At 46.4% G+C, this 26,227-nt stretch overlaps 1 protein-coding gene across 5 annotated transcripts in view; it reads right to left on the bottom strand.

Annotated features, from left to right (window-relative positions):
- Positions 1-26,227, bottom strand: part of agbl5 (AGBL carboxypeptidase 5) — a 73,483-nt gene that overhangs the window by 8,638 nt on the left and 38,618 nt on the right. For 3 of the 5 annotated variants that reach the window (XM_031800697.1, XM_031800695.1, XM_031800696.1), the window contains 6 exons: positions 26,029-26,164; positions 23,778-23,983; positions 23,502-23,677; positions 22,165-22,329; positions 8,453-8,529; positions 7,793-7,845 (listed from right to left, as the gene is read on the bottom strand). In XM_031800697.1, the coding sequence (XP_031656557.1) occupies positions 7,793-7,845; positions 8,453-8,529; positions 22,165-22,329; positions 23,502-23,677; positions 23,778-23,983; positions 26,029-26,164 (813 nt within the window). The remainder of the gene's footprint in view (positions 1-7,792; positions 7,846-8,452; positions 8,530-22,164; positions 22,330-23,501; positions 23,678-23,777; positions 23,984-26,028; positions 26,165-26,227) is intronic. The other 2 variants (XM_031800698.1, XM_031800700.1) reach the window with 2 other exon arrangements.

Here is a 26,227-nt window from a genome sequence, read left to right on the forward strand (position 1 = left end):
TCAGATTGTTGTCATCTGATAGGGAACAGACTAGTAGTGTCAGAAGGTGGGTCAGACTGTTGTCGTCTGATAGGGAACAGACTAGTAGTGTCAGAAGGTGGGTCAGATTGTTGTCATCTGATAGGGAACAGACTAGTAGTGTCAGAAGGTGGGGGAGATTGTTGTCATCTGATAGGGAACAGACTAGTAGTGTCGGAAGGTGGGTCAGACTGTTGTCATCTGATAGGGAACAGACTAGTAGTGTCGGAAGGTGGGTGAGATTGTTGTCATCTGATAGGGAACAGACTAGTAGTGTCGGAAGGTGGGGGAGATTGTTGTCATCTGATAGGGAACAGACTAGTAGTGTCGGAAGGTGGGTCAGACTGTTGTCATCTGATAGGGAACAGACTAGTAGTGTCGGAAGGTGGGGGAGATTGTTGTCATCTGATAGGGAACAGACTAGTAGTGTCGGAAGGTGGGTCAGATTGTTGTCATCTGATAGGGAACAGACTAGTAGTGTCATCTGATAGGGAACAGACTAGTAGTGTCATCTGATAGGGAACAGACTACTAGTGTCATCTGATAGGGAACAGACTAATAGTGTCATCTGATAGGGAACAGACTAGTAGTGTCATCTGATAGGGAACAGACTAGTAGTGTCATCTGATAGGGAACAGACTAGTAGTGTCATCTGATAGGGAACAGACTAGTAGTGTCATCTGATAGGGAACAGACTAGTAGTGTCATCTGATAGGGAACAGACTAATAGTGTCATCGGATAGGGAACAGACTAATAGTGTCATCGGATAGGGAACAGACTAGTAGTGTCAGAAGGTGGGTCAGACTGTTGTCATCTGATAGGGAACAGACTAGTAGTGTCAGAAGGTGGGGGAGATTGTTGTCATCTGATAGGGAACAGACTAGTAGTGTCGGAAGGTGGGTCAGACTGTTGTCATCTGATAGGGAACAGACTAGTAGTGTCAGAAGGTCATCTGATAGGGAACAGACTAGTAGTGTCAGAAGGTCATCTGATAGGGAACAGACTAGTAGTGTCAGAAGGTCATCTGATAGGGAACAGACTAGTAGTGTCGGAAGGTGGGGGAGATTGTTGTCATCTGATAGGGAACAGACTAGTAGTGTCGGAAGGTGGGGGAGATTGTTGTCATCTGATAGGGAACAGACTAGTAGTGTCGGAAGGTGGGTGAGATTGTTGTCATCTGATAGGGAACAGACTAGTAGTGTCGGAAGGTGGGTCAGATTGTTGTCATCTGATAGGGAACAGACTAGTAGTGTCATCTGATAGGGAACAGACTAGTAGTGTCATCTGATAGGGAACAGACTACTAGTGTCATCTGATAGGGAACAGACTAATAGTGTCATCTGATAGGGAACAGACTAGTAGTGTCATCTGATAGGGAACAGACTAGTAGTGTCATCTGATAGGGAACAGACTAGTAGTGTCATCTGATAGGGAACAGACTAGTAGTGTCATCTGATAGGGAACAGACTAGTAGTGTCATCTGATAGGGAACAGACTAATAGTGTCATCGGATAGGGAACAGACTAATAGTGTCATCGGATAGGGAACAGACTAGTAGTGTCAGAAGGTGGGTCAGACTGTTGTCATCTGATAGGGAACAGACTAGTAGTGTCAGAAGGTGGGGGAGATTGTTGTCATCTGATAGGGAACAGACTAGTAGTGTCGGAAGGTGGGTCAGACTGTTGTCATCTGATAGGGAACAGACTAGTAGTGTCAGAAGGTCATCTGATAGGGAACAGACTAGTAGTGTCAGAAGGTCATCTGATAGGGAACAGACTAGTAGTGTCAGAAGGTCATCTGATAGGGAACAGACTAGTAGTGTCGGAAGGTGGGGGAGATTGTTGTCATCTGATAGGGAACAGACTAGTAGTGTCGGAAGGTGGGGGAGATTGTTGTCATCTGATAGGGAACAGACTAGTAGTGTCGGAAGGTGGGTGAGATTGTTGTCATCTGATAGGGAACAGACTAGTAGTGTCGGAAGGTGGGGGAGATTGTTGTCATCTGATAGGGAACAGACTAGTAGTGTCAGAAGGTCATCTGATAGGGAACAGACTAGTAGTGTCAGAAGGTCATCTGATAGGGAACAGACTAGTAGTGTCAGAAGGTCATCTGATAGGGAACAGACTAGTAGTGTCGGAAGGTGGGTGAGATTGTTGTCATCTGATAGGGAACAGACTAGTAGTGTCGGAAGGTGGGGGAGATTGTTGTCATCTGATAAGGAACAGACTAGTAGTGTCAGAAGGTCATCTGATAGGGAACAGACTAGTAGTGTCAGAAGGTCATCTGATAAGGAACAGACTAGTAGTGTCGGAAGGTGGGTGAGATTGTTGTCATCTGATAGGGAACAGACTAGTAGTGTCATCTGATAGGGAACAGACTAGTAGTGTCATCTGATAGGGAACAGACTAGTAGTGTCATCTGATAGGGAACAGACTAGTAGTGTCGGAAGGTGGGTCAGACTGTTGTCATCTGATAGGGAACAGACTAGTAGTGTCGGAAGGTGGGGGAGATGGTTGTCATCTGATAGAGAACAGACTAGTAGTGTCGGAAGGTGGGTGAGATTGTTGTCATCTGATAGGGAACAGACTAGTAGTGTCATCTGATAGGGAACAGACTAGTAGTGTCATCTGATAGGGAACAGACTAGTAGTGTCATCTGATAGGGAACAGACTAGTAGTGTCATCTGATAGGGAACAGACTAGTAGTGTCATCTGATAGGGAACAGACTAGTAGTGTCATCGGATAGGGAACAGACTAGTAGTGTCAGAAGGTGGGTCAGACTGTTGTCATCTGATAGGGAACAGACTAGTAGTGTCAGAAGGTGGGGGAGATTGTTGTCATCTGATAGGGAACAGACTAGTAGTGTCGGAAGGTGGGTCAGACTGTTGTCATCTGATAGGGAACAGACTAGTAGTGTCAGAAGGTCATCTGATAGGGAACAGACTAGTAGTGTCAGAAGGTCATCTGATAGGGAACAGACTAGTAGTGTCAGAAGGTCATCTGATAGGGAACAGACTAGTAGTGTCGGAAGGTGGGTGAGATTGTTGTCATCTGATAGGGAACAGACTAGTAGTGTCGGAAGGTGGGGGAGATTGTTGTCATCTGATAAGGAACAGACTAGTAGTGTCAGAACGTCATCTGATAGGGAACAGACTAGTAGTGTCAGAAGGTCATCTGATAAGGAACAGACTAGTAGTGTCGGAAGGTGGGTGAGATTGTTGTCATCTGATAGGGAACAGACTAGTAGTGTCATCTGATAGGGAACAGACTAGTAGTGTCATCTGATAGGGAACAGACTAGTAGTGTCATCTGATAGGGAACAGACTAGTAGTGTCATCTGATAGGGAACAGACTAGTAGTGTCGGAAGGTGGGTCAGACTGTTGTCATCTGATAGGGAACAGACTAGTAGTGTCGGAAGGTGGGTCAGACTGTTGTCATCTGATAAGAAACAGACTAGTAGTGTCGGAAGGTGGGTGAGATTGTTGTCATCTGATAGGGTACAGACTAGTAGTGTCGGAAGGTGGGTGAGATTGTTGTCATCTGATAGGGAACAGACTAGTAGTGTCGGAAGGTGGGTGAGATTGTTGTCATCTGATAGGGAACAGACTAGTAGTGTCGGAAGGTGGGGGAGATTGTTGTCATCTGATAGGGAACAGACTAGTAGTGTCGGAAGGTGGGGGAGATTGTTGTCATCTGATAGAGAACAGACTAGTAGTGTCAGAAGGTCATCTGATAGAGAACAGACTAGTAGTGTCGGAAGGTGGGTGAGATTGTTGTCATCTGATAGGGAACAGACTAGTAGTGCCAGAAGGTGGGTCAGACTGTTGTCATCTGATAGGGAACAGACTAGTAGTGTCGGAAGGTGGGTCAGACTGTTGTCATCTGATAGAGAACAGACTAGTAGTGTCGGAAGGTGGGTCAGACTGTTGTCATCTGATAGGGAACAGACTAGTAGTGTCGGAAGGTGGGTCAGACTGTTGTCATCTGATAGAGAACAGACTAGTAGTGTCGGAAGGTGGGTCAGACTGTTGTCATCTGATAGGGAACAGACTAGTAGTGTCGGAAGGTGGGTCAGACTGTTGTCATCTGATAGAGAACAGACTAGTAGTGTCGGAAGGTGGGTCAGACTGTTGTCATCTGATAGGGAACAGACTAGTAGTGTCGGAAGGTGGGTCAGACTGTTGTCATCTGATAGAGAACAGACTAGTAGTGTCGGAAGGTGGGTCAGACTGTTGTCATCTGATAGAGAACAGACTAGTAGTGTCGGAAGGAGATTGTTGACTTCTACTTGGAGGGTAAGGAGGAGTAATTTTCCCTTGAAGGCTTTGCCAAGGCTGTACATCTGATGTGCAAAAAGGCCCTTCCCTTGTGGTTTGGAATTCAGTTCATTCATTAGGGCCATGATGTTCACGGTGAAGGCAAAATCAGCCAACCGTTCTTTATATTGCAGTTGAGGGAAATCCACATATTTTCCTTTCATTTGCAAAAACTCAGCAATCTCCGACTTCAGGCTTTAAAGCACCTTCCCCAAGCTCAGCCATCTCCGACTTCAGGCTTTAAAGCACCTTCCCCAAGCTCAGCCATCTCCGACTTCAGGCTTTAAAGCACCTTCCCCAAGCTCAGCCATCTCCGACTTCAGGCTTTAAAGCACCTTCCCCAAGCTCAGCCATCTCCGACTTCAGGCTTTAAAGCACCTTCCCCAAGCTCAGCCATCTCCGACTTCAGGCTTTAAAGCACCTTCCCCAAGCTCAGCCATCTCCGACTTCAGGCTTTAAAGCACCTTCCCCAAGCTCAGCCATCTCCAACTTCAGGCTTTAAAGCACCTTCTCCAAGCTAAGCCATCTCCAACTTCAGGGTTGAAAGCACCTTCTCTAAGCTCAGCCATCTCAGGTTTGTGTGGCAGGGGAGATCTCCAGGACCCATCTCTTCCAACAGTGAGACAAACTGTCTGTGGTTTAAAGATTGTGCTCTTATGAAGTTTACCACTTTAGTGACTGTATCCACAACATGGCTCATTTTCAGAGCACATTGTACAGAGCACCTCCTGATGAATAATGCAATGCAGGAAAATAATTGTCTGATCTGGGTTCAGTTCAGCTTCTTGATCTCATATCCTTTTCAAAAGGACATCAATTTTTCCTGTCAAGTTTGGGCACCCATCAATGGTCCCACTGGATAACTTTTCAAAACTCAGTCCCAGCTTTGCCACACACTTTTTAACCTCCTCAAATAAATCTTTCCCTGTAGTGGTGCTCTTCAAGGACTGCACTGAATCAATCTCCTCTGTAATTTCAAAGTCTGGGGTTTAGAATATCAACCACTGCACCATGTCACTGCTCTCGTCCAGGGCCAAGGAGAAATAGGTCCTTTACCTTGTCTTTCAACTGCTGTTCCATAATCTCTGCGATGCCCTCAACACGCTGTGTCACCGTTCGTCTTGACAGGGAAACAGTTGCAAACAGCTCTTTCTTGTGCAGCAGAGTCAGTTATACATTCTTTAATAAACTTGCGCTTAGCGAATGGCTTGCTATGTTTAGCAATTTCGTGGGACAGTACATAGCTAGATCTCGCAATTCCGTCTTTTGCTGAATGCAGTTTTGTGAAAAGTCTTTGCTGCTTTTGCAAGTGAGAAAGCAACTCTTTCGATGCACTTGCCCTCTGCTCAGAAGACATATTCTTATATTTCTCTGCATGCTTCGTCTGGAAATGTCAGGACAACACCGTGCAGGACGTTTGGCATTTGCCAGAGAACACCAAGATTGGCAAATTCGCCACTGGTGCCCTGTGCTCTTCACAGATAAAAGCAGGTTCACACTGAGCACGTGACAGACGTGACAGAGTCTGGAGACGCCGTGGAGAACGTTCTTCTGCCTGCAACATCCTCCAGCATGACCGGTTTGGTGGTGGGTCAGTCATGGTGTGGGGTGGCATTTCTTTGGGGGGGCCGCACAGCCCTCCATGTGCTCACCAGAGGTATCCTGACTGCCATTAGGTACCGAGATGAGATCCTCAGACCCCTTGTGAGACCATATGCTGGTGCGGTTGGCCCTGGGTTCCTCCTAATGCAAGACAATGCTAGAGCTCATGTGGCTAGAGTGTGTCAGCAGTTCCTGCAGGAGGAAGGCATTGATGCTATGGACTGGCCCGCCCGTTCCCCAGACCTGAATCCAATTGAGCACATCTGGGACATCATGTCTCGCTCCATCCACCCACGCCACATTGCACCACAGACTGTCCAGGAGTTGGCGGATGCTTTAGTCCAGGTCTGGGAGGAGATCCCTCAGGAGACCATCCGCCACCTCATCAGGAGCATGCCCAGGCGTTGTAGGGAGGTCATACAGGCACGTGGAGGCCACACACACTACTGAGCCTCATTTTGACTTGTTTTGAGGACATTACATCAAAGTTGGATCAGCCTGTAGTGTGGTTTTCCACTTTAATTTTGAGTGTGACTCCAAATCCAGACCTCCATGGGTTGATACATTTGATTTCCATTGATCATTTTTGTGTGATATCGTTGTCAGCACATTCAACTATGTAAAGAAAAAGTATTTAATAAAAATATTTAATTTATTCAGATGTAGGATGTGTTATTTTAGTGTTCCCTTTATTTTTTGGAGCAGTGTATATATATTATTATTTATATCTCTCTCTCTCACCTGCTGTCTCGACCTCTGAATGCTCAGCTATGAACAGCCAACTGACATTTAGGCTCCTGAGGTACCGACCTGTTGCACCCTCTACAACCACTGTAATTATTCTTTGATCCTGCTGGTCATCTATGAACGTTTGAACATCTTGAAGAACAACCTGGCCTTAAATGGCCATGTACTGTTATAACCTCTACCCAGTACAGCCAGTAGAGGACTGGCCACCCCTCAGAGCCTGGTTCCTCTCTAGGTTTATAACCTCTACCCAGTACAGCCAGTAGAGGACTGGCTACCCCTCAGAGCCTGGTTCCTCTCTAGGTTTATAACCTCTACCCAGTACAGCCAGTAGAGGACTGGCCACCCCTCAGAGCCTGGTTCCTCTCTAGGTTTATAATCTCCACCCGGCACAGCCAGAAGAGGACTGGCTACCCCTCAGAGCCTGGTTCCTCTCTACCCAGTACAGCCAGTAGAGGACTGGCCACCCCTCAGAGCCTGGTTCCTCTCCACCCGGCACAGCCAGAAGAGGACTGGCCACCCCTCATAGCCTGGTTCCTCTCCACCCGACACAGCCAGAAGAGGACTGGCCACCCCTCAGAGCCTGGTTCCTCTCTAGGTTTATAATCTCCACCCGGCACAGCCAGAAGAGGACTGGCTACCCCTCAGAGCCTGGTTCCTCTCTACCCAGTACAGTCAGAAGAAGACTGGCCACCCCTCAGAGCCTGGTTCCTCTCCACCCGGCACAGCCAGAAGAGGACTGGCCACCCCTCAGAGCCTGGTTCCTCTCTAGGTTTATAATCTCCACCCGGCACAGCCAGAGGAGGACTGGCCACCCCTCAGAGCCTGGTTCCTCTCCACCCGGCACAGCCAGAAGAGGACTGGCCACCCCTCAGAGCCTGGTTCCTCTCTCGGTTTCTTCCTAGGTTCTGGCCTTTCTAGGGAATTTTTCCTAGCCACCGTGCTTCTACACCTGCATTGCTTGCTGTTTGGGGTTGAAGGCTGGGTTTCTGTACAGCACTTTGAGACATCAGCTGATGTAAACAGGGCTTTATAAATACATTTGATTGATTGATTGATTGATTGAGGTAAATGGATAGAGGTTAAACAGTCGACAGACACACACACCTGGTGTACTTGATTGAGGACAGGATGTTCAGAGGTTCCTCTTTTCCAGCAGCCTGAGACACAGAAATAGAGACAGACAGGAGAGACTACTGTTAGTGGGGTGGTGTCTGTGTGCATGAGGCATGTGTGTCAGTGGGGAAGTGTGTGTGTCAATGTGGAGGTGTGTGTGTGTGTGTGTCAATGTGGAGGTGTGTGTGTGTGTGTGTGTGTAAATGTGGAGGTGTGTGTGTGTGTGTGTCAATGTGGAGGTGTGTGTGTGTGTGTGTCAATGTGGAGGTGTGTGTGTGTGTGTCAATGTGGAGGTGTGTGTGTGTGTGTGTGTCAATGTGGAGGTGTGTGTGTATGTGTGTGTCAATGTGGAGGTGTGTGTGTGTGTGTGTGTCAATGTGGAGGTGTGTGTGTGTGTGTGTGTGTCAATGTGGAGGTGTGTGTGTGTGTGTGTCAATGTGGAGGTGTGTGTGTGTGTGTGTGTGTGTCAATGTGGAGGTGTGTGTGTGTGTGTGTGTGTGTGTCAATGTGGAGGTGTGTGTGTGTGTGTGTGTCAATGTGGAGGTGTGTGTGTGTGTGTCAATGTGGAGGTGTGTGTGTGTCAATGTGGAGGTGTGTGTGTGTGTGTCAATGTGGAGGTGTGTGTGTGTGTTTGTGTGTGTGTGTGTGTACCTGTGTGTTTGGTCGTCCCGGCCGGATAGGGAACTCTCTCCTCCCCACCACCCCCAGCACGTCTGGACAGCTGTAGCCTAGCAACCACAGGGAGGGGCTGGACGTCACACACAACCAGGAAGTGACGTATCAGGAGAATGAAGCACGTCAATCAGTCCTCACACACACACAAATGACCATCATGCATCACTGGGCTGACTGACAGCTCTCTCACCCAATCACAGACCGCATCCTCCCAGCCGATTGGTGAAGTCAGTGGTCCAAGGTTGTCATGGCTGCAACACTGACAGTCCACTAGCTGGATTCTAGCTCAGTCTTCGTCTGTGTCTGTGTGCCTCTGTGTGTGTGTGTGTGTCTGTCTGTGTGTGTGTATTGTCAACATTTTCAGACATGTAGGTCTAAAGTTTGCACAATTCACTACACAACACATCTCTGTCACAGACATAATTAACTATTAACTGTTAATCTATTAATCAATCAGAGAGACATGAGGGAAAATTCTCTCCTCCTGTCTAGAGCCTAGGTTCTGTTACTATCCAGTCTCCTGTCTAGAGCCTAGGTTCTGTTCCTATCCAGTCTCCTGTCTAGAGCCTAGGTTCTGTTCCTATCCAGTCTCCTGTCTAGAGCCTAGGTTCTGTTACTATCCTGTCTCCTCCTGTCTAGAGCCTAGGTTCTGTTACTATCCAGTCTCCTGTCTAGAGCCTAGGTTCTGTTACTATCCTGTCTCCTCCTGTCTAGAGCCTAGGTTCTGTTACTATCCTGTCTCCTCCTGTCTAGAGCCTAGGTTCTGTTACTATCCTGTCTCCTCCTGTCTAGAGCCTAGGTTATGTTCCTATCCAGTGTCCTGTCTAGAGCCTAGGTTGTTCCTATCCAGTCTCCTCCTGTCTAGAGCCTAGGTTATGTTCCTATCCAGTCTCCTCCTGTCTAGAGCCTAGGTTATGTTCCTATCCAGTCTCCTCCTGTCTAGAGCCTAGGTTATGTTCCTAACCAGTCTCCTCCTGTCTAGAGCCTAGGTTATGTTCCTACCCAGTCTCCTCCTGTCTAGAGCCTAGGTTATGGTCCTATCCAGTCTCCTGTCTAGAGCCTAGGTTATGTTCCTATCCAGTCTCCTCCTGTCTAGAGCCTAGGTTATGTTCCTATCCAGTCTCCTCCTGTCTAGAGCCTAGGTTATGTTCCAATCCAGTCTCCTCCTGTCTAGAGCCTAGGTTATGTTCCTATCCAGTCTCCTCCTGTCTAGAGCCTAGGTTATGTTCCTATCCAGTACCCTGTCTAGAGCCTAGGTTATGTTCCTATCCTGTCTCCTCCTGTCTAGAGCCTAGGTTATGTTCCTATCCAGTCTCCTCCTGTCTAGAGCCTAGGTTATGTTCCTATCCAGTCTCCTCCTGTCTAGAGCCTAGGTTATGTTCCTATCCAGTCTCCTCCTGTCTAGAGCCTAGGTTATGTTCCTATCCAGTCTCCTCCTGTCTAGAGCCTAGGTTATGTTCCTATCCAGTCTCCTCCTGTATAGAGCCTAGGTTATGTTCCTATCCAGTCTCCTCCTGTATAGAGCCTAGGTTATGTTCCTATCCAGTCTCCTCCTGTATAGAGCCTAGGTTATGTTCCTAGCCAGTCTCCTCCTGTATAGAGCCTAGGTTATGTTCCTATCCAGTCTCCTCCTGTATAGAGCCTAGGTTATGTTCCTATCCAGTCTCCTCCTGTCCATATGAGAGCTCTGCGCTGTCTCCTGTTGCTGTTCATATGAGAGCTTCTCTGAGCTGTCTCCTATTGCTGTCCATATGAGAGCTCTGAGCTGTCTCCTATTGCTGTCCATATGAGAGCTCTGAGCTGTCTCCTATTGCTGTCCATATGAGAGCTTCTCTGAGCTGTCTCCTGTTGCTGTTCATATGAGAGCTTCTCTGAGCTGTCTCCTATTGCTGTCCATATGAGAGCTCTGAGCTGTCTCCTATTGCTGTCCATATGAGAGCTTCTCTGAGCTGTCTCCTGTTGCTGTTCATATGAGAGCTTCTCTGAGCTGTCTCCTATTGCTGTCCATATGAGAGCTTCTCTGAGCTGTCTCCTGTTGCTGTCCATATGAGCGCTTCAGTAGAGAAAGTGTGATCAACAAACTGTTTGAGAGTATATATGGATATTTTCAAACAGATTTGGTCTCTGTTAAGAACTTGATATTTAAACTATGTCCACTTTTCATCTCCCCGTTATTCATGAGCTGATCTGCTACCTGTATAATCAACTCGTTTTGCCAAATAAAGGAGATATTTTGACACTCGTTTAAGTAGGTTATTTAAGCATTTAGACAAATGAATGGAATGGAGGTAGTTTTGTGCCCCCCCCAAAAAGTGGTTAAATCCATTGTCATACTAAATGTAAATATTTCCTGAGCTTTCTTAAATCTCCTAAATACAGGACAGATACTTCAAAACCTTATTCCTCATCATTTCTTTTTGACTATAGTAGTAAAGGTCAAAATAAATATTTTATCAAATAATCATAGTTTTAAATATTTGTCAATACCTAAAGGAGTCCTACAACTGCAAATCAAATTTCTAAATGATCCATGGTATGACATCTTCATTTACATATTACTGTTTTATAACTTCTTCTTTGTCAACTTGGTTGTTGATCATTGCTAGACAGCCATATCAAATCTTGTCATATATTTTCAGAACAATTTAAGTCACTGTAACGAGGCCACTCAGGAACATTCAGCGTCGTCTTGATAAGTAACTTCAGTTTATATTTGGCCTTGGTGTTTCAGGTTGAACCAGGTTTTCCTGTAGGATTTTGCCTGTGCTTAGCTCTATTACGTTTCTTTGTGTGCTAAAACACTACCTAGGCCTTGCTGATGACAAGCATACCCATAACATGATGCAGCCACCAGGGCGTGTTTTCAGAGCATGTGCATAACAGCTGGCAAGCATATTCCCTGCAATTTCCAACCTCTCCTTGTCCAGTCTGTAATGTTCCCATCTCTCCTTATCCCAGTCTGTAATGGCAGGCACATCCATGGTAATGTTCAACCTCTTTGTCCCAGTCTGTAATTGCAGGCATATTCATGGTAATGTTCAACCTCTCCTTGTCCCAGTCTGTAATGGCAGGCACAACCATGCTAATGTTCAACCTCTCCTTATCCCAGTCTGTAATGGCAGGCATATTCATGGTAATGTTTAACCTCTTTGTCCCAGTCTGTAATGGCAGGCACATCCATGGTAATGTTCAACCTTAGTCTTAACCTTAAATTAACAAGTCATGTATTTCATGAGTTTCTCAATATTCTACCAGTTCATCACAGATACAAAATCCATGGTAATGTTCAACCTCTCCTTATCCCAGTCTGTAATAGTGGTGTGGGGGCTGTGCTTTGGCAAAGTGGGTGGGGTTATATCCTTCCTGTTTGGCCCTGTCCGGGGGTGTCCTCGGATGGGGCCACAGTGTCTCCTGACCCCTCCTGTCTCAGCCTCCAGTATTTATGCTGCAGTAGTTTATGTGTCGGGGGGCTGGGGTCAGTTTGTTATATCTGGAGTACTTCTCCTGTCCTATTCGGTGTCCTGTGTGAATCTAAGTGTGAGTTCTCTAATTCTCTCCTTCTCTCTTTCTTTCTCTCTCTTGGAGGACCTGAGCCCTAGGACCATGCCCCAGGACTACCTGACATGATGACTCCTTGCTGTCCCCAGTCCACCTGGCCATGCTGCTGTTCCAGTTTCAACTGACCTGAGCCCTAGGACCATGCCCCAGGACTACCTGACATGATGACTCCTTGCTGTCCCCAGTCCACCTGGCCATGCTGCTGCTCCAGTTTCAACTTCCACCTGACTGTGCTGCTGCTCCAGTTTCAACTGTTCTGCCTTATTATTATTCGACCATGCTGGTCATTTATGAACATTTGAACATCTTGGCCATGTTCTGTTATAATCTCCACCCGGCACAGCCAGAAGAGGACTGGCCACCCCACATAGCCTGGTTCCTCTCTAGGTTTCTTCCTAGGTATTGGCCTTTCTAGGGAGTTTTTCCTAGCCACCGTGCTTCTACACCTGCATTGCTTGCTGTTTGGGGTTTTAGGCTGGGTTTCTGTACAGCACTTTGAGATATCAGCTGATGTACGAAGGGCTATATAAATAAATTTGATTTGATTTGATTTGATTTAATGGCAGGCATATCCATGGTAATGTTCAACCTCTCCTTATCCCAGTCTGTAATGTTCAACCTCTCCTTGTCCCAGTCTGTAATGTTCAACCTCTCCTTGTCCCAGTCTGTAATGTTCAACCTCTCCTTATCCCAGTCTGTAATGTTCAACCTCTCCTTATCCCAGTCTGTAATGTTCAACCTCTCCTTATCCCAGTCTGTAATGTTCAACCTCTCCTTATCCCAGTCTGTAATGTTCAACCTCTCCTTATCCCAGTCTGTAATGTTCAACCTCTCCTTGTCCCAGTCTGTAATGTTCAACCTCTCCTTATCCCAGTCTGTAATGTTCAACCTCTCCTTATCCCAGTCTGTAATGTTCAACCTCTCCTGATTCCAGTCTGTAATGTTCAACCTCTCCTTGTCCCAGTCTGTAATGGTCAACCTCTCCTGATTCCAGTCTGTAATGTTCAACCTCTCCTTGTCCCAGTCTGTAATGTTCAACCTCTCCTTATTCCAGTCTGTAATGTTCAACCTCTCCTTATCCCAGTCTGTAATGGCAGGCATATTCATGGTAATGTTCAACCTCTCCTTATCCCAGTCTGTAATGTTCAACCTCTCCTTGTCCCAGTCTGTAATGTTCAACCTCTCCTTGTCCCAGTCTGTAATGTTCAACCTCTCCTTGTCCCAGGGTTAGGGTCCCAGTCTGTAATGTTCAACCTCTCCTTGTCCCAGGGTTAGGGTCCCAGTCTGTAATGTTCAACCTCTCCTTGTCCGAGGGTTAGGGTCCCAGTCTGTAATGTTCAACCTCTCCTTGTCCCAGGGTTAGGGTTCCAGTCTATAATGTTCAACCTCTCCTTATCCCAGGGTTAGGGTTCCAGTCTTTAATCCCCACATGTCCTTAGAACTCTGAGGTTTCATGCCACAATGACTATCGCCCTGTAGCACTCACTTCTGTGATCATGAAGTGCTTTGAGGGGCTGGTTATGGATCACATCAACTCCATCATCCCAGACACCCCAGACCCACTCCAATTTGAGGGGCTGGTTATGGTACACATCAACTCCATCATCCCAGATACCCCAGACCCACTCCAATTTCTATACCACCCCAACAGATCCAAAGACGACGCAATCTGAATCGCTCTGCACACTGCCCTCACCCACCTAGATAAGAGGAGTACCAATGTGAGAATGCTGTTCATTGACTACAGCTCAGCTTTCAACACCATCGTCACCTCCAAGCTCATCACTAAGCTAAGGACCCCGGGTCTAAAACACCTCTCCAACTGGATCCTGGACTTCCAGACGGGCCGACACCAGGTGGTGAGGGTAGGTAACAACACCTCCCTCTGCAACTGGATCCTGGACTTCCAGATGGGCCGACACCAGGTGGTGAGGGTAGGTATCAACACCTCCCTCTACAACTGGATCCTGGACTTCCAGACTGGCCGACACCAGGTGGTGAGGGTAGGTAACATCACCTCTGCCACACTGACCCTTGACAAAGGGGTGTCCCCTCCTTTACTCCCTGTTCACGCCACGCATGACTCCAACACCATCATCAAGTTGGCTGACAAAAGGACGGTGGTAGGCCTGATCACCGGGCAACGATGAGACAGCCGGCAGGGAGGAGGTCAGTAGCCTGGCAGTGTGGTCCCAGAGCAACAACCCTTAAAGTCAGCAAGACTAACGAGTTGATCATGGACTACAAGAAACTACAAGAAAAGGAGGGCCGAAAAGGCCCCCATTCACGGGGCTGAAGTGGAGCGGGTCGAGAGTTTCAGGTTCTTTGGTGTCCACATCACCAACAAACTATCATGGTCCAAACACACCAAGACAGTCGTGAAGAGGGCACGACAACACCTATTCCCCCTCAGGAGGCTGGAAATATTTGGCATGTGTCCCCAGATCCTCAAAAAGTTCTACAGCTACACCATCGAAAGCATCCTGACCGGTTGCATCACCGCCTGGTATGACAACTGCTCGGCATCTGACCGTAAGGTGTAGAGGGTAGTGCGTACGGCCCAGGACATCACTAGGGCCAAGCTTCCTGCCATCCAGAACCTCTATACTAGACGGTGTCAGAGTAAGGCCCTAAAAATGGTCAGTCTCCAGCCACCCCAGTCATAGACTGTTCAATGTGAGTCAATGTGGAGGCTATATACAGGGGGTACCGGTACAGAGTCAATGTGGAGGCTATACACAGGGGGTACCGGTACAGAGTCAATGTGGAGGCTATATACAGGGGGTACCGGTACAGAGTCAATGTGGAGGCTATATACAGGGGGTACCGGTAGAGTCAATGTGGAGGCTATATACAGGGGGTACCAGTATAGAGTCAATGTGCGGGGGCACCGGTTAGTAAGGTAATATGTACATGTAGGTAGAGTTATTGAAGTGACTATGCCTAGATAATAACAGAGAATAGCAGTGGTGTAAAAGAGATGGGGGGGGGGGGGGGGGCAATGCAAATAGTCTGGGTAGCCATTTGATTAGATGTTCAGGAGTCTTATGGCTTGGGGGTAGAAGCTGTTTAGAAGCCTCTTGGACCAAGTCTTGGCACTCCGGCACTGCTTGCCGGTAGTAGAGAGAACAGTCTATTACTGGGGTAACTGGGGGCTTTGACCATTTTTAGGGCCTTCCTCTGACACCGCCTGGTATAGAGTTCCTGGATGGCAGAAAGCTTGGCCCAAGTGATGTACTGGGCCGTACGTACCACCCTCTATAGGGCCTTCCTCTGACACCGCCTGGTATCGAGGTCCTGGATGGCAGAAAGCTTGGCCCCAGTGATGTACTGGGCCGTACGTACCACCCTCTATAGGGCCTTCCTCTGACACCACCTGGTATAGAGGTCCTGGATGGCAGAAAGCTTGGCCCCAGTGATGTACTGGGCCGTACACACTACCCTCTGTAATGCCTTGCGGTCGGAGGCCGAGCAGTTACCGTACCAGGCAGTGATGCAACCAGTGATGCTCTGGATGTTGCAGCTCCAGAACCTGTCAGTGAACTGTTGTCTAGAGAGAATGCTTCAAGACCAGATAGAGCACATTGGCTATATAACTCTATATAACACTATATAAGTCTATATAACACTATATAAGTCTATATAACACTATATAAGTCTATATAACACTATATAACACTATATAACTCTATATAACACTATATAACTCTATATAACACTATATAAGTCTATATAACACTATATAACACTATATAAGTCTATATAACACTATATAACACTATATAAGTCTATATAACACTATATAACTCTATATAACTCTATATAACTCTATATAACTCTATATAACACTATATAACACTATATAACTCTATATAACTCTATATAACACTATATAACTCTATATAACTCTATATAACTCTATATAACTCTATATAACTCTATATAACTCTATATAACACTATATAACTCTATATAACACTATATAACACTATATAACTCTATATAACTCTATATAACACTATATAACACTATATAACTCTATATAACTCTATATAACTCTATATAACACTATATAACTCTATATAACTCTATATAACTCTATATAACACTATATAACTCTATATAACTCTATATAACTCTATATAACTCTATATAACACTATATAACTCTATATAACTCTATATAACTCTATATAACTCTATATAACTCTATATAACTCTATATAACTCTATATAACACTATATAACTCTATATAACACTATATAACACTATATAACTCTATATAACTCTATATAACACTATATAACACTATATAACTCTATATAACTCTATATAACTCTATATAACACTATATAACTCTATATAACTCTATATAACTCTATATAACACTATATAACTCTATATAACACTATATAACACTATATAACTCTATATAACTCTATATAACACTATATAACTCTATATAACTCTATATAACTCTATATAACTCTATATAACTCTATATAACACTATATAACTCTATATAACACTATATAACACTATATAACTCTATATAACTCTATATAACACTATATAACACTATATAACTCTATATAACTCTATATAACTCTATATAACACTATATAACTCTATATAACTCTATATAACTCTATATAACACTATATAACACTATATAACTCTATATAACTCTATATAACTCTATATAACTCTATATAACAACCATTTTGTGGCAAAACCATCAGTGGAGTTGAAACCCTCAGTGGAGTTGAAACCCTCAGTGGAGTTGAAACCCTCAGTGGAGTTGAAACCCTCAGTGGAGTTGAAACCCTCAGTGGAGTTGAAACCATCAGTGGAGTTGAAACCCTCAGTGGAGTTGAAACCCTCAGTGGAGTTGAAACCCTCAGTGGAGTTGAAACCCTCAGTGGAGTTGAAACCCTCAGTGGAGTTGAAACCCTCAGTGGAGTTGAAACCCTCAGTGGAGTTGAAACCCTCAGTGGAGTTGAAACCCTCAGTGGAGTTGAAACCCTCAGTGGAGTTAAAACCATCAGTGGAGTTGAAACCCTCAGTGGAGTTGAAACCCTCAGTGGAGTTGAAACCCTCAGTGGAGTTAAAACCATCAGTGGAGTTGAAACCCTCAGTGGAGTTGAAACCCTCAGTGGAGTTGAAACCCTCAGTGGAGTTGAAACCCTCAGTGGAGTTGAAACCCTCAGTGGAGTTGAAACCCTCAGTGGAGTTGAAACCCTCAGTGGAGTTGAAACCCTCAGTGGAGTTGAAACCCTCAGTGGAGTTGAAACCCTCAGTGGAGTTGAAACCCTCAGTGGAGTTAAAACCATCAGTGGAGTTGAAACCCTCAGTGGAGTTGAAACCCTCAGTGGAGTTGAAACCCTCAGTGGAGTTGAAACCCTCAGTGGAGTTGAAACCCTCAGTGGAGTTGAAACCCTCAGTGGAGTTAAAACCATCAGTGGAGTTGAAACCCTCAGTGGAGTTGAAACCCTCAGTGGAGTTGAAACCCTCAGTGGAGTTGAAACCCTCAGTGGAGTTGAAACCATCAGTGGAGTTGAAACCCTCAGTGGAGTTGAAACCCTCAGTGGAGTTGAAACCCTCAGTGGAGTTGAAACCCTCAGTGGAGTTGAAACCCTCAGTGGAGTTGAAACCCTCAGTGGAGTTAAAACCATCAGTGGAGTTGAAACCCTCAGTGGAGTTGAAACCCTCAGTGGAGTTGAAACCCTCAGTGGAGTTGAAACCCTCAGTGGAGTTGAAACCCTCAGTGGAGTTGAAACCATCAGTGGAGTTGAAACCCTCAGTGGAGTTGAAACCCTCAGTGGAGTTGAAACCCTCAGTGGAGTTGAAACCCTCAGTGGAGTTAAAACCATCAGTGGAGTTGAAACCCTCAGTGGAGTTGAAACCCTCAGTGGAGTTGAAACCCTCAGTGGAGTTGAAACCCTCAGTGGAGTTGAAACCCTCAGTGGAGTTGAAACCATCAGTGGAGTTGAAACCCTCAGTGGAGTTGAAACCCTCAGTGGAGTTGAAACCCTCAGTGGAGTTGAAACCCTCAGTGGAGTTGAAACCCTCAGTGGAGTTGAAACCCTCAGTGGAGTTGAAACCCTCAGTGGAGTTGAAACCCTCAGTGGAGTTGAAACCCTCAGTGGAGTTGAAACCATCAGTGGAGTTGAAACCATCAGTGGAGTTGAAACCATCAGTGGAGTTGAAACCCTCAGTGGAGTTGAAACCCTCAGTGGAGTTGAAACCCTCAGTGGAGTTGAAACCCTCAGTGGAGTTGAAACCCTCAGTGGAGTTGAAACCCTCAGTGGAGTTGAAACCCTCAGTGGAGTTGAAACCCTCAGTGGAGTTGAAACCCTCAGTGGAGTTGAAACCCTCAGTGGAGTTAAAACCATCAGTGGAGTTGAAACCCTCAGTGGAGTTGAAACCCTCAGTGGAGTTGAAACCCTCAGTGGAGTTGAAACCCTCAGTGGAGTTGAAACCCTCAGTGGAGTTGAAACCATCAGTGGAGTTGAAACCCTCAGTGGAGTTGAAACCCTCAGTGGAGTTGAAACCCTCAGTGGAGTTGAAACCCTCAGTGGAGTTGAAACCCTCAGTGGAGTTGAAACCCTCAGTGGAGTTGAAACCCTCAGTGGAGTTGAAACCCTCAGTGGAGTTGAAACCCTCAGTGGAGTTGAAACCATCAGTGGAGTTGAAACCATCAGTGGAGTTGAAACCATCAGTGGAGTTGAAACCCTCAGTGGAGTTGAAACCCTCAGTGGAGTTGAAACCCTCAGTGGAGTTGAAACCCTCAGTGGAGTTGAAACCCTCAGTGGAGTTGAAACCCTCAGTGGAGTTGAAACCCTCAGTGGAGTTGAAACCCTCAGTGGAGTTGAAACCCTCAGTGGAGGTGAAACCCTCAGTGGAGTTGAAACCCTCAGTGGAGTTGAAACCCTCAGTGGAGTTGAAACCCTCAGTGGAGGTGAAACCCTCAGTGGAGTTGAAACCCTCAGTGGAGGTGAAACCCTCAGTGGAGTTGAAACCCTCAGTGGAGTTGAAACCCTCAGTGGAGTTGAAACCCTCAGTGGAGTTGAAACCCTCAGTGGAGTTGAAACCCTCAGTGGAGTTGAAACCATCAGTGGAGTTGAAACCCTCAGTGGAGTTGAAACCCTCAGTGGAGTTGAAACCCTCAGTGGAGTTGAAACCCTCAGTGGAGTTGAAACCCTCAGTATGCGACGGAAACTCATCTAACTTTGATTTTTATTCGTTACTTGGGACTTTAAATGAAAAAGTTATTTGAATGTGCACTATGTCATCACGCACACCATTTTATCTGAAATAAGTCTGTTTGACAAACACATCCTCTGGTAGGAAAGGGAGCATATTGTTTCATACAGATTGAGAATATTCTAAACCTGTCGCCAATTGGAAGGAAACCAGCTACACACAGTATCTGAAGTGGGTGCTGACTGGCAAGACAAAAACACTTATTCAAGCTAACTTATTTATGTAACACACACACACCCAACACACACACTCACTCACACACACACACACACCCAACACACACACTCACACTCACTCACTCACTCACACACACACTCACACACACACACTCACTCACACACACAAACACACACACCTCACACTCACACAACACACACACGCAAACACACACACCTTTATTGCCTTTATTAAAAATGTTCCAATACAACTGTTCACTACAGGTGTACGTACAGGTATACGTACAGGTGTATGTACATGTATACGTACAGGTGTACGTACAGGTGTACGTACAGGTGTATGTACATGTATACGTACAGGTGTACGTACAGGTGTACGTACAGGTGTACGTACAGGTGTACGTACAGGTATACGTACAGGTGTACGTACAGGTGTATGTACAGGTGTATGTACAGGTATACGTACAGGTATACGTACAGGTATACGTACAGGTGTATGTACAGGTATACGTACAGGTATACGTACAGGTATACGTACAGGTGTATGTACAGGTATACGTACAGGTATACGTACAGGTATACGTACAGGTATACGTACAGGTATACGTACAGGTGTATGTACAGGTGTACGTACAGGTATACGTACAGGTATACGTACAGGTGTACGTACAGGTGTATGTACAGGTATACGTACAGGTATACGTACAGGTATACGTACAGGTATACGTACAGGTATACGTACAGGTGTATGTACAGGTGTATGTACAGGTATACGTACAGGTGTATGTACAGGTATACGTACAGGTGTACGCACAGGGCCTGCAGAAAGCATACACACCCCTGGACTTTTTCCACATGTTGTTTTGTTCCACCCTGAATTAAAGGTGTATTAAATGGAGATGTTTCGACACGCAATACCTCATAATGTCAACGTGAACTTCTTTTACGAATTAATTCAAAATGAAAAGCTGAAAATGATTCAACAACTTTGTTATGGCAAGCCTAAATAAAATCAGGATTAAACATTTGCTTAACAAGTCACATAATAAGTTGCATGGACTCACTCTGTGTGCAATAATAGTGTTGAACATGATTTTTGAATGACTACCTCATCTCTGTACCTCAATTATCTGTCAGGTCCCTCAGTCGAGCAGTGAATTTCACAACACAGATTCAACCACAAAGACCAGGGAGGTTTTCCACTGCCTTGTAAAGAAGGTCACAAACTGGTAGATGGGTAAAAAACAGCAGACATTGAATATCCCTTTTAGCATGGTGAAGTTATTCATTACATTTTGGATGGTGTATCAATACACCCAGTCACTACATAGATACAGGCGTCCTTTCTAACTCAGTTGCCGGAGAAGAAGGAAACCGCTCAGGGATTTCACCATGAGGCCAATGGTGACTTTAAAACAGTTACAGAATTTAAATGTCTGTGATAGGAGAAAACTGAGGATGGTTCAACAACATTGTAGTTACTCCACAATACTAAACCAAATGACAGTGTGAAAGGAAGGAAGTCTGTACAGAAGCAAACAGATTCCAAAACATGCATCCTGTTTGCAACAAGACACTAAAGTAAAACTGCAAAAAATGTGGCAAAGCAATTCACATTTTGTCCTGAATACAAAGTGTTCTGTTTGGGGCAAATCCAATACAACACCTTACTGAATACCACTCTCCATATTTTCAAGCATAGTTGTGGCTGCATCATGTTATGGGTATGCTTGTCATCATTAAGGACTGGGGAGTTTTGAGGGATTAAAAATAAACAGAATGGAGCTAAGTACAGGCAAAACCCTAGAGGAAAACCTGGTTCTGGGAAATTGATTCACCTTTCAGCAGGACAATAAACTAAAACACAAGGCCAAATCTACACTGGAGTTGCTTGCCAAGAAGACAGTGAATGGTCCTGAGTAACCGTTTTGACTTAAATCTGCTTGAAAATCTATGGTAAGATCTGAAAATGGCTGTCTAGCAATGATCAACAACCAATTTAACAGAGCTTGAAGAGTTTGAAAAGAATAACGGGTAAATGTTGTACAATCCAGGTGTGGAAAGCTCTTAGACACTTACCCAGATGTACCCAGATGTAATCTCTGCCAAAGGTGCTTCTAACATGTATTGACTCAGAAGGTTGAACACTTATATAATGAAGATATATATGCGTTTTATTTTCCATATTTGTTTTTACAAAATGTTAGAATTTATCTTCCAATTTGACATTACAGATTATTTTGTGTAGATAATAGATTTAAAATATATATATTTTAATGCCACTTTGAAACATCAAAATGTGGAATAAGTCAAGTGGTGTGAATACCTTCTGAAGGCACTGTACATATATTTACTTGCTACTTTATGGTGAATAGTATAAGGACAGACCGAGCTGAGGTCCACAAAAACCAGAGGAATTTAAAGTAGAAGTTTTAGGCTAGCACCAAACACACATCCTCCCTCCCTCCCTCCCTCCCTGTCTCCCTGTCTCTCAGTATGAGTCCTGGTTGTGCCCAATCTGTGCTGTAGTAGTAGTAGTGTCTGAGATGAGGGAAGCCAGCGGCGAGCCTAGGCCGGTCTGGAGCAGGGGGCTCAGTTTGGCGAGCAGCCCAGGCCGGGGCATCGAGGGCATGGCCTGCAGGGAGGGCAGCAAGGCGGACAGGCTTGGAGTCTGGAGGGAGTACAGACCTGGGAGAGGACAGGTCGCCACCGAGGAGGACGAAGAGGAGGAAGAGGAGGAGGTGGGGGATGACGGGGGCCGGGCTGGGGTGGGGGGGTGGCTGTTGCTAGGAGACGACCGGAGGACGGAACGGTGGTGGTGGGGGGGGCGTCTCTTCTCCTGAGTTTTAGCGTCTACAGAGATACACACACATACGGCTCAGACATATGCAGGAGGGATTACACACATGGTTCTAACACATGCAGGACACACACAACACCCGTGGAGCAGGGGAGCCATGCAGGGAAGCCATGCAGGGGAACCTAGAGGTCACACCCGGGGGCAGGGCATAGTAGCAGTCAGCTCAGCCAATCATAGCCGAGGTTAGATTTCCTGCTCTGACATCATCTCTTCCAGTGTATAAACATATCCAGATTATATTTCAATATCCACCTGACAGCAGAACATACCTAGATTATATTTCAATATCCACCTGCCAGCAGAACACACCTAGATTATATTTCAATATCCACCTGCCAGCAGAATACACCTAGATTATATTTCAATATCCACCTGACAGCAGAACACACCTAGATTACACCAGGGGTCACAGGGGTCATACAGGGGTCATACACCAGGGGTCACCAATCCTGTTCCTACAGGGGTCATATCTCTCCAAGAACAGGGTTGGAGTTAAAACCTACAGGAGGTTCTCTCTCCAGGAACAGGGTTGGAGTTAAAACCTACAGGAGGTTCTCTCTCCAGGAACAGGGTTGGAGTTAAAACCTACAGGAGGGTCTCTCCAGGAACAGGGTTGGAGTTAAAACCTACAGGAGGGTCTCTCCAGGAACAGGGTTGGAGTTAAAACCTACAGGAGGGTCTCTCTCCAGGAACAGGGTTGGAGTTAAAACCTACAGGAGGGTCTCTCCAGGAACAGGGTTGGAGTTAAAACCTACAGGAGGTTCTCTCTCCAGGAACAGGGTTGGAGTTAAAACCTACAGGAGGGTGTCTCTCCAGGAACAGGGTTGGAGTTAAAACCTACAGGAGGGTCTCTCTCCAGGAACAGGGTTGGAGTTAAAACCTACATGAGGGTCTCTCTCCAGGAACAGGGTTGGAGTTAAAACCTACAGGAGGGTCTCTCCAGGAACAGGGTTGGAGTTAAAACCTACAGGAGGGTCTCTCTCCAGGAACAGGGTTGGAACAGGGTTGGAGAGCTCTGCCCAACCCAGCCCTTATACATCAACCCCTACTACACCCATGTCATTACCCGCAGGCATAGACCTGCATACATCATTCATAAGAGGAGAGAGAGAAACAGAGAGAACAAGCGAGAGCTAGAGAGAGAGGACAATAAAAAGAGCCTTACCTCGGACAGGTCCGAGTGCCTTGCTCCCCCCGCGTTGTGTGTGTGTGTTGTGCGTGGAACCGAAGGTGAGGCTCGGCGAGGTGTGTATCTGAGGAGACGGTGTCTGGCTGCTACTGCTGTGCCTGTTACAACGAACATGACTCAGAGACGTGTCTGATGCAGAACTGGTCAGAGACCTACACACACACCGAGACATTAATGCTTAGTACTTCAGCGTAGTGATATGATGACAATAACAGAGCTACAGTAACAGCAGGAAAACAGAGGTGTTCTTACGTATTGAAGCTCTTGGGTGGTGACGCCTTGTTCCCGCTGGTGTGTGTCCGTGGCTGTGCGTGAGTGTTGAGGCCCTTGCTGTTGCGGACGTGTTTGAGAGTCCAGGCGCGGAGGTTGGTCAAGCTACTGTGTTCTGAAAGGACGAGGCGTGGCCACGGGTTGCAGTCAGCCATGTCCAGGGCTGCTATGGCAACCGCACGCCCCACCTAGACACACACATAGAGTTAGCTTTTCTGGGGTACGTTCTTAAACTCACTCTGGCCATCTACTCCGATTTCAGAGCACTTTCCTCTGAGTGTACCAGAGCGCAGAATAACTGAAGACTTTACAAACGGTTGAATATGGCCGGTGTCAGTAAACGTCGGCAAAGAAGCATCATTAAACTGTTGCCGGCAGCACAGTTACAGTCACTAACGCTCTGGATAACCAGCTCTGCTATGGTAAGTCAAATGTTCAGATTGGGGTGTTCTCATCTGGTTAGACTGTAAACTCTCCTTCCAGACTCACATCAAACATCTCCAATCCAAAATTAAACCTAGAATTGGCTTCCTATTTTGCAACAAAGCATCCTACACTCATGCTGCTAAACATGCCCTCGTAAAACTGACTATTCTACCGATCCTCGACTTCGGCCATGTCATTTACAAGATAGCCTCCAACACTCTACTCAGCAATTTGGATGCAATCTATCACAGTGCCATCCGTTTTGTCACCAAAGTCCCATATATCACCCACCACTGTGACCTGTATGCTCTCGTTGGCTGGCATATTAGTCGCCAAACCCACTCGCTCCAGGTCATCTATAAGTCTTTGCTCGGTAAAGCCCCGCCTTATCTCAGCTCATTAGTCACCATAGCAACAACCAACCATAGCATGCGCTCCAGCAGGTATATCTCACTGGTCACCCCCAAAGCCAATTCCTCCTTTGGCCGCCTTTCCTTCCAGTTCTCTGCTGCCAATGACTGGAACGAACTGCAAAAATCACTGAAGCTGGAGACTCATATCTCCATCACTAACTTTAAGCATCAGCTGTCAGAGCAGCTTACCGATCACTGCACCTGTACATAGCTCATCTGTAAATAGCCCATCCAACTACCTCATCCCCATACTGTATTTATTTATTTGCTCATTTGAAACCCAGTATCTCTACTTGCATATTAATCTTCTGCACATCTATCACTCCAGTGTTTAATTGCTAAACTGTAATTACTTCGCCACTACGGCCTATTTATTTCCTTACCTCCCTACTCTTACTTCATCTGCACACACTGTATATATACTTTTCTATTGTGTTATTGACTATATGTGTGTCTGTCTCTGTGTGCCTATCTGTAGATCTGTCTGTGTCTCTCTGTCTGTGTGTCTACATGTGTCTGTCTGTGTCCGTCTCTGTCTGTGTCCGTCTCTGTCCGTGTCCGTCTCTGTCCGTGTCCGTCTCTGTCCGTGTCCGTCTCTGTCCGTGTCCGTCTCTGTCCGTGTCCGTCTCTGTCCGTGTCCGTCTCTGTCCGTGTCCGTCTCTGTCCGTGTCCGTCTCTGTCCGTGTCCGTCTCTGTCCGTGTCCGTCTCTGTCCGTGTCCGTCTCTGTCCGTGTCCGTCTCTGTCCGTGTCCGTCTCTGTCCGTGTCCGTCTCTGTCCGTGTCCGTCTCTGTCCGTGTCCGTCTCTGTCCGTGTCCGTCTCTGTCCGTGTCCGTCTCTGTCCGTGTCCGTCTCTGTCCGTGTCCGTCTCTGTCCGTGTCCGTCTCTGTCCGTGTCCGTCTCTGTCCGTGTCCGTCTCTGTCCGTGTCCGTCTCTGTCCGTGTCCGTCTCTGTCCGTGTCCGTCTCTGTCCGTGTCCGTCTCTGTCCGTGTCCGTCTCTGTCCGTGTCCGTCTCTGTCCGTGTCCGTCCGTCTCTGTGTCCGTCCGTCTCTGTGTCCGTCCGTCTCTGTGTCCGTCCGTCTCTGTGTCCGTCCGTCTCTGTGTCCGTCCGTCTCTGTGTCCGTCCGTCTGTGTGTGTCCGTCCGTCTGTGTGTGTCCGTCCGTCTCTGTGTGCGTCCGTCCGTCTCTGTGTGCGTCCGTCCGTCTGTGTGTCCGTCCGTCTCTGTGTGTCCGTCCGTCTCTGTGTGTCCGTCCGTCTCTGTGTGTCCGTCCGTCTCTGTGTGTCCGTCCGTCTCTGTGTGTCCGTCCGTCTCTGTGTGCGTCCGTCTCTGTGTGCGTCCGTCTCTGTGTGTGTCCGTCTCTGTGTGTGTCCGTCTCTGTGTGTGTGCATGTGTACCTGTTCGAATATCTCGGGGGTATATTTGGGGGGGAATGCGGGAGGGGGAGGGGGTGTGGCTCGTCCGTTGTCATGGCAGGCAGGAGGGATGGTGTTGACTGTCCTCCCCGTGTTGTAGTTGCACTCCAACGTATAGCTGTAATAGATAACCATAATATATACAGTACCAGTCAAAAGTTTTCTACATTGTAGAATAATA

The sequence above is a fragment of the Oncorhynchus kisutch genome, linkage group LG21, assembly GCF_002021735.2.
Source record: "Oncorhynchus kisutch isolate 150728-3 linkage group LG21, Okis_V2, whole genome shotgun sequence".
NCBI lineage: Eukaryota > Metazoa > Chordata > Actinopteri > Salmoniformes > Salmonidae > Oncorhynchus > Oncorhynchus kisutch.